At 39.8% G+C, this 14,475-nt stretch overlaps 1 protein-coding gene across 1 annotated transcript in view; it reads left to right on the forward strand.

Moving 5' to 3' along the window:
* Positions 1-3,341, forward strand: part of IDO2 (indoleamine 2,3-dioxygenase 2) — a 56,420-nt gene extending 53,079 nt beyond the window's left edge. The window contains exons 9-10 of the mRNA XM_028124116.2: positions 453-601; positions 1,824-3,341. Of these exons, the coding sequence (XP_027979917.1) occupies positions 453-601; positions 1,824-2,179 (505 nt within the window). The 3' untranslated portion in view covers positions 2,180-3,341. The remainder of the gene's footprint in view (positions 1-452; positions 602-1,823) is intronic.
* The last annotated feature ends 11,134 nt before the right edge of the window (positions 3,342-14,475 follow it).

Genomic DNA, 14,475 nt, shown 5'->3' on the forward strand with positions numbered 1-14,475 from the left:
GGGCAAACGGGTGTGTGTGTGTGTGTGTGTGTGTGTTTACTTTCAAAGCTCTGCTTGCAGAGTTAAAGGTACCAGGTTATCAGGGTTGAGATTAGGTGAAGATTATTCCAGAGCCCCTAAATTGCTCCTATTGATCAGCACTGATATCATCTTTATAAGTGATTTTTTTTTTCCTAATAAATATGTCATAGGACCAGTGCTAAGGATTCTTCTCTAAACATCCTTTACTTCTCTGGAATAATCCTTCAACTGAGGAAAGGAACAGCTGTATCCTGTGGCCTGTTACGAAATTGAAGTATGCTTAAGTACATATCCTACAAAAATATCCAGTCTTTTGCTCTAAAATTACCATTGAAGTTGTGTTTGCTCTCTTACTCACTGTTTCTGTAACAGAAAATATGCTCTTAACTCCTAGCACCCACGCCTTCTCTTTGACTTTTCCTCTGGCTTAGATGGAAGGATAACCCAGCAATGCCTGTGGGGTTGATCTATGAAGGAGTCTCCACAGAGCCCCTGGAGTACTCTGGAGGGAGTGCAGCTCAGAGCACAGTGCTTCATGCCTTTGATGAGTTCTTAGGCATTTGCCATAGCAAGGAAAGTGGTAAGTCGGACACTTGCTGTTTCTTTTTGTTCCTTAACAGGGAGGAAGAACAGAGATGTTTTTTACCAATTGACAAGACCAAAATTAAATTAAAATGTAATGTAATGTGTAAATTAAAATGTCATGAAGTCTATACTTCTCCAAGCCAACCAGGAGGCTGTGTGCCTGCCAGATGTTATTGTGTCAAGTCAATTAATATTTGATCTCAGCAGATTATTGGGTTTCATGTCCAAATCTTAAAACATTGCTACATATCCAGCTGTTCCCTGTAGTTTTGTTTGGATCCTTAGGCAGTGGCCTCCTTTCTCTAAAATGGAGGAGAGATCTAGAGTTTGAAGGCTGTGGCATTAAGTTACTAAGTCTGGATATAGCTGGTGTTGGGTCTGAGCTCCTCCACTAAAGCCTTTCCCTGTAAAAATGCTGCAACCTCAGGCCAAGCCTATTTAGACTAGAAGAAGGGTCTACCAGTTTAGAAGCTTGAAATTGTTCAGTTCTTTGCCTGCTAGCAGCAAGGCAATGTTTAATAGTTGCAAAAGGGCACTTTAGACTACAGAGTTTTCAAGATGGGTAAGGAAAAGAAATGACTAGAACTTTGTGTCATAGGGTCCAGTCTTGTCCACAAAAGTCAGTTGTCAAAAACTATGATAGTATTAAATACCTAATGGATATCCTATAAATATCCTATAAATGATCGATCTATCCACATTTTCTATAAATATCTATTGATTTGATTTTTAAACAAGTTGACTTCAAGAGGCTATTACGAAAAACAGTTTGTCATTCTTTATTTTCTTGATCTTATAAACTCTATTACTTTCCTCCTCCTTAGAACTCCCTCCAAACAGAGCACCTAGGGAGCAAAATTTATCAGAGTATTTAGCAAATCAGTTTAAGGGTTTATGCCTTACATTTGTAGATACCTCTCATGATGATTAGCAAGATACTTTGCCCCCCTTGGGTATGCAACAAATATTTATACATGGGCTGATAGATCTAGTTCCAACTCAGTTATCCGAGATGTATTTGCTTCATTTTTCCTTCCCCATCTCCTATTCGTAGTCAAGAAAATAGTATTTGACATCTGTGAGCAAAAGAGCCAGCAATGTAGATCGGACAGTTAGGATGAAAGCAAGTTTTTGCTGCACTGATGTCCAGAAAAGCAGATAGGCTCTCTTATCTTTCCATGTGGAGCTATGACATTGTTCTGGTTTGTTTCTTTCAGCCGACTTTCTGCATAGGATGAGGGAGTACATGCCTCCTTCCCATAAGGACTTTATAGAAGAAATCCAGTCAAGTCCCTCACTGAGAGACCACATCTTGTCCTCTGAAAATAGCCAACTTCTGACAGCCTATAATCAGTGTGTGGAGGCCCTGGTGGACCTGCGCAGCTATCACATCGCTGTGGTGACAAAATACCTCATCACAGCGGCTGCCAAAGCAAAGGGCAGGAGGCCAAACCCTCTCCCTGGGCCATCTCAAGCCCTAGAAGAGAGGGGCACAGGCGGGACTGTAGTTCTGAGCTTCCTGAAGAGTGTCAGGGATAAGACCTTAGAGGCAATTCTCCACCAACGTGATTAAGAGACTGCCTTCTGCCCAACAATGCAAAACCAGCAAACACGGGTTTTTCCCTTACCCTCTCCCCCATTGGAGGGCATGGGGGCCCAGAGAATAAGAATGTCTGGAATAATCTGAAAGGGACCTCAGCCTTAGTTATTTTCCTGCTCCTCCTTTGTTGAGAGCTGTTAGTCTTCACAGAGAAGAATTTTCATGGCCAGAGACTTTCCTTTCCCTACCTGATTACTGGTTAATAGCGAACAGGTTTGGACACTTCCTCATTCAGAACCCCACAGAGGAGTGAGTTAGTCCTATTCTATTTGCAAAGTGATAGAAAATCAATCTAAATTTCCAAAACCAAATAAAATTGCCTGTAGACAGATCCCCTTGTTGATTTCTTTAAAAAGCAAGTTAAATATTCATGCATTCATTCATTCAGTTAAAAACTTATTATGTTCCTACTGAACACTGGTTTAGGGATTAGAGCAGAGATTTTTTTGTGGCCCCAGTCCAGCCTTCTTCTTCTCCCTGTGTGTGCTGAGTCTGTGGCAGGAGGTTGGAAATGCTCCAGTGGTGAAGCGGAGGAAAGAGGAGGCTCACGTAAGTCTTAGAAGTCACCAGTATAGCAATGAATAGTTAATGATGTGGGAACAGATAAGGCTCTTCCACATGGTTCATCAATTTGCAAATTCTATTTTAATTTCCTTCTTTATTTTTAGAAGAATGATTCTTTCTCCCTACACTGAAAGTTTGTATTTGTAAAATGAATTAATTGACCCGTTGAAAGTAAATGATCAAAATGGGAATAAATGGTAAATCCACGTGGTTCGTTCACAAATAGATGTAACTTTTTATTGATTTATTTTCTATCTTAAGATCTCATTTCATCTGACAGTAGAAAGCTAGAAAACTTTAATCTTGCCAATTTAGGGTAAACTCCATTAATTTAGGCTTGCCTCCCACTCTGCACACACACGTATATCTGGGACAGTATCTACATTCCTGAGGGCCAATCTAGTATCATGGCCTCAAGAAGAGGTACCTGATCATTGGAGGCAGCCTCTGCCCAAGTTAGCATCTGCTGAGCAGTCCCCCTCCCCATATGGGCACTGGTCAAATGGAGCTTGCAGCTTGTCTCATCCTGTCCCTAGAGGCTTTTCAGAGTCCTCAGCCCTCAACGTTCTATTATGCCACTTGGAAAAACATTTGACTACTTTCCAGGTCCCTCCGGTCCTTAAACCCCACTCTGACTATATATATATATATATATATATATATATATATATATATATATATATATATAATATGTTCTATATATATACTATTGTGTACTAGAGAGAGAGAGAGAGAGAGAGAGATTTTAAGAAATTGGCTTATGTCATTATGGAGGCTGGAAATTCCAAAATCTGCAAGGTAGACCAGCAGGCTGGAGACCGGGGGAAGCACCAAGTTGAAAGGCTGACTGCCTTTTGATTTACATGTTCATCTCATCCAAACAAAACACCCTCACAAAAACATCCAGAATCATGTTTGACCAAATATCTGGGCATCATGGCCCAGCCAAGGTGGCAGAAAATTAGTCATCACAAGCATCCTTGAGAAGAACCTGAATTAGGATACAGTTATGGTATCTGACAGACACTCTCCCCCACACTTCTATTAGAAAAGAAGAATCATCCTTTGTAATGATGGAGAGGAGGTACAAAAATGGCGTTGAGTATAGCTACTCCCCAAGAGATGCTAGGAAGGGATGTAGCAGAGCATTGGAGGGAAAGCCTGGAATACTGCCCAGAAACATCTGACTATGTTGATGACTAAAAGCTCTCCATGCTGGGTGATCCATGTAGAATGAAGCCATCGTTTCTATTAATAAAAATAATGACACACTGTTTTGAGGTTGATATTATAGGGCTAATCTTCACCTGGGAAAGGGGACAAGGCTTTAAAGTCCTAAACCTTGTACATGAGGGTCACTTTCACCTATGTTGCCCCCACCTAGTCCTGCTGCGGACAAGGGGACACCGATTCCTTTTCATCCTGTGCCCATGCACGGCTAGGATTAGATTAGTAATTTTTAGAAGACTTTAGTAAAGACTCAGGGATGATTTCAAAAGAAAGCAAACAAAACCCATAAAGGAATACCAGTTAGATGGCATGGGTAACATTCAGTGTTTGTTCCGTGGGGCACACAGGCCCTACACTTTCCTCATTCCTAGGCTGCATGCAAGTGAACAGGATCCCCCCAATTCTCAGCTTACAGAGCGTCAAGCCAAGACAGTGAGGCTCAGAGGCTGAGTTTCTCCTCCCTCGTTGTTAGTCTGAAATTAGTTTTTTGTTGCCTCAATACAATCTCTATAGGGTTAAAGTCAAAATAAAACTAAACACCAATGATAAGAAATGCTTGAAACCCATGAGATTCTATCCGATTTAAGATCTGGGATATAAAACTTGCAGGACCTACAAGCCAATTACTCCTTTCACAACAATGAATTTCACCCACCAAATTCTGTCTTGCATCTTCTTATGCACAGATGTCCTATATGCTTTGCTAATGGAAGAAATGCTCTCCTCTTTCTTTGTTCACATAACAGTAAACTTAATAAAGAAGTCGGATATCATTGCTTTCTGGAATGCAATCGCTAATTAATTTTTGCAGTTTAGCATCTGCTTCCCAGTAACATTAAAAAACTGAGTTCTTGAATGTTAAGCATCATCAAAAATAAATTATTTTTTTTTTTTTTGCAAAGTAATGTCCTTCGTAAACTCACAAATTTATTGGCCCACATGGTTCTATGGCAGCTGTAGATTTCAAACCAAACTCGATTATGGTATTTGCTTTTAATTATCCACAAATAGTTTTTTTTTTAAAGGTATCAATCAGAATTTGGCCTCACTGTACATTGGGAGCCATTTGCAGTGAGGTCTTAGACCCCACTCTGACCCCTCACAGGTCACATCCTTCTTCACAAGGCAAGGGGTCCTGGGGCCAGTACAACTTGCCTTTAGGATGATCAGCTTTTTAAAGAACCAGTCAGGGGCACAGCCATAGTAGACAAAATAACAATAATGATAATAGTTAATAAAAATAAAAAGTAATTATGTACATAAGTGTTAATAATTTGTCACTAAAATATGAGAAGTAAGCATCCATTTGAAATTATATTACCATAATTGGCATTATTTATTTCTCTCTCGCATAAGTATTATTATTTAAACAAAACAATTGGCTAATTAACAGTGGCAGCAAATAGTAATTAATAAGACTAAACAAATACTATGTAATTACTTTCATTTTAATTATCTAAACTTTTCAAAAGAGTTCTGGAAACATGATGACAATATTCACAATGTGAAAAATCACACTCAACTATCTCAATACAAGACACAACAGTTAATCCACAGGCAGAGCTGATGCCTACTGTTCAGACTCAGAATGAGGACCCACTTCAGATGCTGGCTTTGGTCACGTCATTCAGACGGAGCAGCAATGGACCATCCGTCATTGTGGAGCACGAACTACATTTGCCAACAGAAAAGATCAGGGGACAACCCACCAACAACAAATGACTATGGAAGATGGATAATCTGCACCAAATCCATTTGACACTAAAACAGGGTTGCTGTCATATGGATTTTTCACTGTTCTTTTTTAATCCAACACAAGATCGAAAAGTGGGGCTTTTAACATCCCCGTGAAGGGGTTCTCAGGACATGGGACTTCCAGTGCTAAAAGCAAGTCAGATTCAGGTAACCAGTTTGGTCACCAGACCTGCCCTCTAAGAGCCCACACCACCTCAATTACTACCATTTTCCAGATCATGCTCTGGAGGCCCGGAGCTCCAAAATACCTTGCACAAATGGCCTCAAGAATGCTTCTGGAACCTGCACAGTCTTGTCTTCTGTGTTTGCTCCTGATTGTGCCATTCGTAATCATGTACTTCACAGGAGAGTTAGGGCTCTTTGCAGGTATGTGGATGGAGCTCAGGCAGGAGGCTGGGGTGTCTACAAGCATGAGGGAGTGGTCCCTGGAAGTTACAACAGAGCAGAGCTGGAGAGAGTGAGGTTAGATCTGAGACTGTCCTCATGCCTCCATGTTTGATATAGAATTCTAAAGAGTGAGAGACTTTTACCTTGAATGGGCTTCCAGGTTATTTTGAAGTATCTTTTTCAGTTAAAAATAAAACTACCTTACAACCCAGCAATTGCACTACTAGGTATTTACCCGAAGGATACAAAAATACTGATTCAAAGGGATACATGCACCCGGATGTTTATAGCAGCATTATCAACAATAGCCAAATTATGGAAAGAGCCCAAATGTCCATCCAAATGATGAATGGATAAAGAAGATGTGATATATATATATATATATATATACACACACATATATAATATATATACATATATATATATAATGGAATATTACTCAGTCATCAAAAAAGATGAAATCTTGCCATTTGCAATGACATGAATGGAATCAGAGGGTATCATGCTAAGTGAAATAAGTCAGTCAGAGAAAGACAAATACCATATGATTTCACTCACACGTGCAATTTAAGAGACAAAACAGATGAACATAGGGAAAGGGGAAAATAAGAGGGAAGCAAACCATAAGAGGCTCTTAACGATAGACAATAAACTAAGGGTTGCTGGTGGGAGGTGGGCAGGGGGATGGGCATAAGTGGGCGATGGGTATTAAGGAGGACACTTGCTGTGTTGAGCACTGGGTGTGATATGTAAGTGACGAATCACTAAATTCTACTCCTGAAACCAATATTACACTATATGTTAAGTAACTAGAATTTAAATAAAAATTTGAAAAATTTTTTAAAAATTAAAAAAAAGAAAGTCTGTTTCTAGGTAGAATAGTAGGACACCTTTTATTTATTTGCTAGCCTGATTTATAACTTTTACATATGTATAGAACAGAAATGGTACGTGGATGTCCATTTGTATTTTTACCCCAGGCCCTGGCAAACATTAGGGGTGAGGATTGTCTGACGCAGGATCAAGCTTGTCAGGTTTAATCTTTGCTTGTAAGTCTGGACTATGACCACCAGAGGGCAATCTCGACCTGCAATGCTCAGCCCCAGAGCTCCAAACGAGGTATGTATTCTTAGCTGATATCATAGGCCAAAGGTTTTTCCTATTTTTTTAAAAGTGTCTCTTTCTTCACAGTAGGACTGGGTCCAGGAATCTCAGGAGGTTATCACCCAGAACGCTGCCTCTAGATAGAACCACACTAAATCAATCCAGATAGATATCTGTGTCCAAAAGCAAATCATATTCTATTCCTTTATAAATTTTAATAGGGATATTCTGGGTGCTAGAACTGTGGATAATTTGCATCCCTCTTTTGATAATTTTCTTTATTAAAAAGGAAAACATTAAAGCATTTTTTTTCTTTTAAAGCTGGAGAGGAATTCTTTGTCCTACCTCAGTGACTAGTGTTATCTGAGAATCTTTACTGTCACGGCCGCTTAAATGTTGCCAAATTGTGAAGAGAAGATTAGTAATCAGACTGAGCATTGAAGAGAAAGATCACATAAATACAGGAAACAGGAAAAGCCAAATAACTGCCTTAAGCTTAGAAAAAGGTTAGTCGGGGTTTTGTCTATAATAAAAGACAACTATCATGATACATTAAATATTTCTCTCCTCATTGCCCCTTCACACCCAACCCAACTCTGTGGCACTTAGCCATGCATGACTGGTGGGGAACACCTCCTATCATAATAGCTCAGTGATGCAATCTGCACCTGCAAGTAGGCGGTCCACTTAAAAATGTCCTATTACGACAAGCACTGGAGTTATATGAAAACTCTGGAGAGGGAAATGCAGATGGCCTGGGGCACCGGAGGGAATAGGCAATGTGGCATCTAGCTGATCTGCTCACTGTTACCAAGCTCAACCTGCTTTCAAAAAACAAAAGAGGCATAAAAGAAAACAAACTCAGAGTGTCCTTATTTATCATCTTCTTTGTCCATTAACTTCCAATGACCAATAACGACACTGAACAAAGAACTTGAAATTCTCATATGAAACTAATGAAAACAACAAATCTACACTATATACTACTCAATCCCCTGTAGCCACATATTAAACATAAATTTGAGATTAGTGATCTGAATACAAAGTAAGAAGCCCACACAAATCTACTCATAACATCCTTCCTTTCTGTGGCACCTGCCTGAGTACAAATTCCAGTTCCTCCATTTAATATATTTGTAACATCTTCATGTAGGGTAATAACCACACTTAAAGAGTATGATAATTATATGAGTTATTATATGTAAAGCACTTAGACCAGTGTCTATGTAGAGCAAACATTATTTAACTACTTGCTTCTACTATTATTGCTATTATTAATTACCAGGGACTGTTAGACACACTGTTGAATAGTGTGGAGGAAAGCTTGCTTTCATAAACCAAAGACAGAGTCATAGAAGAGTTCCATTTATTTCTGTCCTTTCAGGCTTCACTGGAAAGGAGAAATTTATGATCTAAGAACCCCAGAGGAAGGCCTTTGGAAAAATTGAGAAATTTCTATTATATTGCTTTCTCATCTTTTTTTAGGGAAATGTTTTTCTGAGACTGTTTGATTACTGTCATGTTCACTATACAAAAACTTCTCCAACACTCCTTCTAAATTCTAAATAATATAAAATGTTTACTTTAAAATCAAACGAAAATCATGTCAGTGTTGTGAGAGAAGCAGAGATACGGAGAGTTTGAAAAAAAAACAAAAACTAGAACTAAGATCAGAGCTAAAGACTCATAAGCATATTTGCAAGAAGAAGCTAATTTCCTGGGAGAAGGAATGCTATATCCTACTGCCTGATGGGATTGGCTAGGCTGTAAAGTATGGGAAGTTTATCCTCCACACTTCTAACTTCCCCTCTCTATGCTGCCAACCCTCATCTTGGTGACATCTCTTCTCTCAGGACAATGTTGTATTTTATATAATCAAAAATATCTCAAGGATAAGTGTGTTGTTCTCTCGTGTTTTAAAATATCCAGGGATAGAATGGTGGTTCTGTAGGGTCGTTAATGACTCAAGTTGCTCTTTCTGTGCCTTAATGCCTTTAGGAGGTTTCTTCCACCTCTTGGTTTAAGAAGGCTGCTGGAGCTCCAGCCATTCTATCTGTCTTGTAGATCACAAGAAGAAAAGGGAAAAGAAAGACAATTCTATGCTTTTTAAGGAAACTTCCAAGAAATCCCCCATTTTTTTTTTCTTTTTCTATTGACCGTGTCTTAGTCTCATAGCCTTCCTAGCTACAGTAGAGACTGGCAAACATAGTCCTTAAACAGAACAATCACACACCTAGCAAAAAACAGTGTTCTGTTAAAAAAAAGGAAGAAGGGAATGAATGCATGTTGATGAATTACCACAGGATGAAAGCCTTAAGCAAGTTTATTAAACTTTGCTAGTAAATTTTCAAGGGAGGAAGAAGGAGAATAAGGAGAGTAGAGGTGGTGTTGACAGGAAAGGGGTTGAACACCCTGCACATAGACAGCCCACCTCACCTGAAGCCAGGCAACTGGTACTAAAAATCCCAACATGATCTTCAACTTGCAGCTAGCTACAGTGATATGGAAGAAGTCCTGCCTGTGTAAATAGCTACTCTCAGGTTGGAAGAAATTCTACCTGTTCTCAAGGTCAGGAGTAAATTGTTTAAATGGGTTGCATTCCATAAGTTTACAGCAGTCTACATCTGAAAGGTTAGCCTTATGTCAGAGCTGGAAAATGTTTAATACAAATCAGGATTCTTATGCAAATACATACCTTTGTGTGGCTAAATGATTGGATTCCTCCTCTCTGTTGCCCATCTTAGGTACACAGCCTTGCCTCACTGAACCTGTCTCTTGGATTATGAAGCAAGCCGGCTGCACTGCCTGATCTCTGAGGTCTCTTGTAACATTCAGTGATACTCTGCTGGGTGTGCAAGAGGCGGTCCTGGGTTGTGTGCACAAGGAATTAGCTCTGTCTGTGATATTAATTAGGAATTATTCTAAGCCCTAGCTGGTTCATTGGCATTTAGGCTGGACTCTGCTTGTTTGCATTTATGACAAATAGAGTGGTAAATAATAGACTAATTAATCATAGTTTAACAATGACATTCACCAGAGAAACCCATCTTCTCCCTTACCTAAAACACTCACCGCACAACCCCTGGTTCCATTGAACAAGCCCTCCCTATGCCATGGCCATCTGCTCCTCCCAGACAGTATCACGACACATTTGAGTGACTATTGCTATTTGAAATAACATGTTATCTTAAGTCTTCATCATTTATGATAGCTAACTAAGTCATTCAATTCCATATAAGGAGAGCCTGAAATTCCTCAGCACCTTCCACTTCTGTCTCTTCCTGATGAACTCCTAGGTATCCCTGAAGACTCAGTTCAAGCATCAGTTCCAGGGGGCCCTTCCTGTAACACCCTCCCCCCCGCCAACTGAAAACATGGACCTGCCTCTATTTCCAGATTTGTTTAATAGGGTGGTTATAATTACCTGTTCTATAACTGCTTCCTCCATGCAACTCTAAATTCCATGAAATCACTGCTGTTTCTCTTATGCCGGCATAAGAGTATTTAGTAAATAATCTTTTGATGAGTGAAGGAATGAGTAAGCTCAGAGAGTGCGTGGCAAGAACCCATTTGCGAGAGAGCCAGCAATGCAAACGTAGAACTTTTGGTAAAAGGGGAATAAACTGCCTTACCAGGAAACAGGAGTCTACTTATCCCTGTAGAATCTGCAGCCTGGGGCAAATTACTTCACGAGCCTTTCCCTCACCACACTTTTATACTAAAAAAATAGTAAAATTTTCATCGAGCGAAGGTTTAAATGCTGACAGACTTACAGCATAAGCATCAGACATAGCTCAGATAGAAGCATTCAGGGCATACAATAGTAGTAATAATAATAAATAATAAAATAATAATAATAACATAACAATATAATAATAAAAATATGGGTATAATTTCTGAAGTGCTTTCACAGATATTATTCCATTTGATTTTTGCCACAGCCGGCTCAGGTGGGTACTATTGTGATCCTGCTTCAGCTAGTAAAGAAAATGCAGCTCAAAGGAGTTAGGTGTCTCCCCAAGCTCAAGAGCATGGTACATGGCAGAACTAGAACCCAACCCAGATTGTTTGGCTCCTTTGTACTGTTCTTTCACGACACGATTGTCAAAGGAGAAGCAATTTCAAACACGGGGATGCATGTTGTCCTGGGGGCAGTGGGAGGAGAATGTCAGCCAGCCTGTCTCAGTCCCTCTCGTTTCTTGACAGAGGACTTGGTTTTCTTGCCTCTGTCACTTGGACTCCTGTCCCAGGGTTGCAACTCCGAGCTTCTCTCACTCTGGCAGCAACACCCTAGGGATACAGGATCCTAACGTGATGGCCCTAATTGGCGAGTCTACACTTAATGGCTTTGGGCAGAGATTTCCCCTACAGTGAATCACCCTTCAATCACCAGTGAGTCAGGCCATTTAACTCTAATCTTAAATTCATACTTCATAAACAGTTCCATTTACTTGAGACGTCTTTAATTTAAAAGCTAGGGGCAATTGCAAGAAGTCCTCTCCCAGAGAGAAAAGAGAGTGGAAAATGAAAGCAGATATCCCTTTTCATTCTCAATAGAAATACCCATTAATATAGCATCTCCTCCTCCCTCCCCACTCTGTGGTCACCTCCAGGATTCCTCAATGGTGAAAGAGGGAGCAATCCAAAGTGCATTTGCAATCTGGCCTCCGAGTTGTGGGATTAATCCAGAGACAGGGATCACCGATTATTGCAGCAGTGATGGAGGAACTCCACGGTTGTGATTTGAAATATCCTCCACAGCTTTCCACAGGGCCTCCCTGGGTGGAGAAAGTGGAACAACTTTGGTTTGGTGCTTCATTAGTGCTCATCTCTGAAACCCTAATGATATCATAAAACTATAGACCTGGATTGTTCTGTCCAAAGAGGAAAGGAAGGCTTGATTTACTATCCCAGGCATAGTGAAAAAGATCCTAGACTGAAATTCTCAGCAGTACTGTCAAAGAGCTGTCTGATGGGGGCACTACTTATGGTTAAGGGGCTGAATCATGGTCGGTTTATAAGCTTTTATATATAACACAATAAAGTAATTTAGTGATTTTATAAAGGTATAAAAATATTAGGGAATAGATTGTATGCTTTCAAACCAAGGACATACTTCAAATGCCTGATCCTCAGAGCATTCATTTCTAAACCATCAAATAAATGATAATTTTTGGAGCACACTTTATATTATACATGCCAGGCAAGAGATATATAAATAATATACATAGAGAATGGTCTCAAGACATGTCCTCAAAGAACTGCTAGTCTCTCCAAAATGTCAGATGAAGGGTAAGGTTCACACTACCAGTGTTATGCAGTACTTTGCAAAACACCAGAATGACTCTTCTCCTTGTCTCATACTTAGAGCCTCAGGCAGAAAATGATGCATTAACATTTAGTGTTTATACCAGACAAAAAGCTTCAAAACATCCATCACTCCATGAGTATTAAGTATTTTAAAAGGACTTGCTCTATGAGCTCTATTCCTGGTCCACCCCCTTGATGTTTCACTCATGATTTTAAGGGTAGCTGTAGGCTATTGCAGAGTCCAGACTTTCAGTTTCCTTCATTACTGAGCTGAGGAAGATAGATAACACAGGCTTGGCTATTGCACTCTGTTTTTCATTTCTTTCTGAGACAGAAGACTTCTCACTCCATTTAAGCAAACCTTGGGGGTAACTGTTATGTTCAGAGACAGCCTGGTGCAGTTACAGGGAAATTCAGACATCTTAATTTTCCTCCTTTGACCTTCTGTGTGATTATCCTAATGTGATATCTCTATATCAAAGGTGCTCCATGTGTGGCCTCCTTCTACACACAACTTATCTGAAAAAATACTGAAGTAAATGATTTTTGTCTACAGTGCCCTCCTTCATCTATGTTTCCTTTTATGTAATCTTCTCAAATGTTCTAGTGTTTTTATACCCAACTTCTAATTTCCCACATGCCTGGCTCTAACTTACCCACAAGAGCACCTTCCACTCCTATTAGTACTTTAGGAACAGGGTGAGAATGGTTGTTTTCCATTTCATCTCTTACCAATGGGGCCAATTCCAGTTCTCCTGCCCACAGATGTGGGTGGGTGATTTAATCATGTGTGAATGGGGTACTCAAGTACCCAGGCCAGTGGGGTTGACTTGTGACTCAAACAGGGTCAATCACACTCTTCTCTGACTTTGGACATCCAGGTGCTGAGAGAAGTTCATGAAAATGTAGGTAAAAGCCTGTCTGAGCATAAAACCAACAGAAATAGAAAGTAGAGTGAAGACAGGGAGTGGAGTGAGAGGAAAGTGGGGGGAGAAAGAGAGGGAGACAGAAGAGAGTTTAGAAGATGTGTCCAAGCCGCTGTAACTGAACCTGGCACTGCCCTTGGACTTTCCAGTTTCCTAAGTCAATACATTATATTAAAAAAAAATAAAAATAAAAAAATAAAAAGCCTGGACACAATGAACTACTGTCTGTAACTATTTGTCCTCGCTGTGTACCTGTCCTGGAATCTGCACCTGGCTTCCTTGTTTAACTCCGCCAGATATGACCTCAGAGTTATTAACAGAATTTCATGCTACAGATTCCTGGGTGAGGTTTTATATTCTCCCTGGTGCTAAGTGGGTTTCTCATGCTGGCCTTGCCTCTGCCTCTGCTTTTTGCTTTTTATGGTTACATAAAATCACCCCTTCCTCCCCAACATTCCTAACCCCCAGCAACCACTTATCTGTCCTCCACCTCTATAATTTTGTCCTTTCAAAGCTACTATATAAATGGAGTCACACAGCATGCCACCTGTTGAGATTGGCTTTTTTTTTTTTTTTCCACTCAACATAATGCCCTTGGCTTGAGATTGGCTTTTTTTTTTTTTCACTCAACATAATGACCTTGGCATGATTCAAATTCTTGATGTATCAATAGTTTATTTCTTTTGATTGCTGAGTAGTCTTCCATGGTATTGTGGGAGCACAGTTTTTTTAATCATCCACCTATTGTAGGGAATGTGAGCTGTTCCCTGTTCTTGGCTATTACAAATAAGCCTATTAGAAACAATCATTGTACAGGTCTTTGTGTGAACATCAATTTTCAGTTCTCCAAGATAGATGCCCAGGACTGTGATTGCTAAATCATAAGGTTAAATGTATGTTGTTGTTGTTCTTGAGAAGTTACCAAACTATTTTCCAAAGTGATTGCATCATTTTACATTTCCACCAACAATGTATGAGAGATCCAGCTTCTCT

Source organism: Eumetopias jubatus, unplaced genomic scaffold, assembly GCF_037043125.1.
Source record: "Eumetopias jubatus isolate StellerSeaLion01/CBP00866 unplaced genomic scaffold, mEumJub1_p1.0 scaffold_2, whole genome shotgun sequence".
NCBI classification, from domain to species: domain Eukaryota; kingdom Metazoa; phylum Chordata; class Mammalia; order Carnivora; family Otariidae; genus Eumetopias; species Eumetopias jubatus.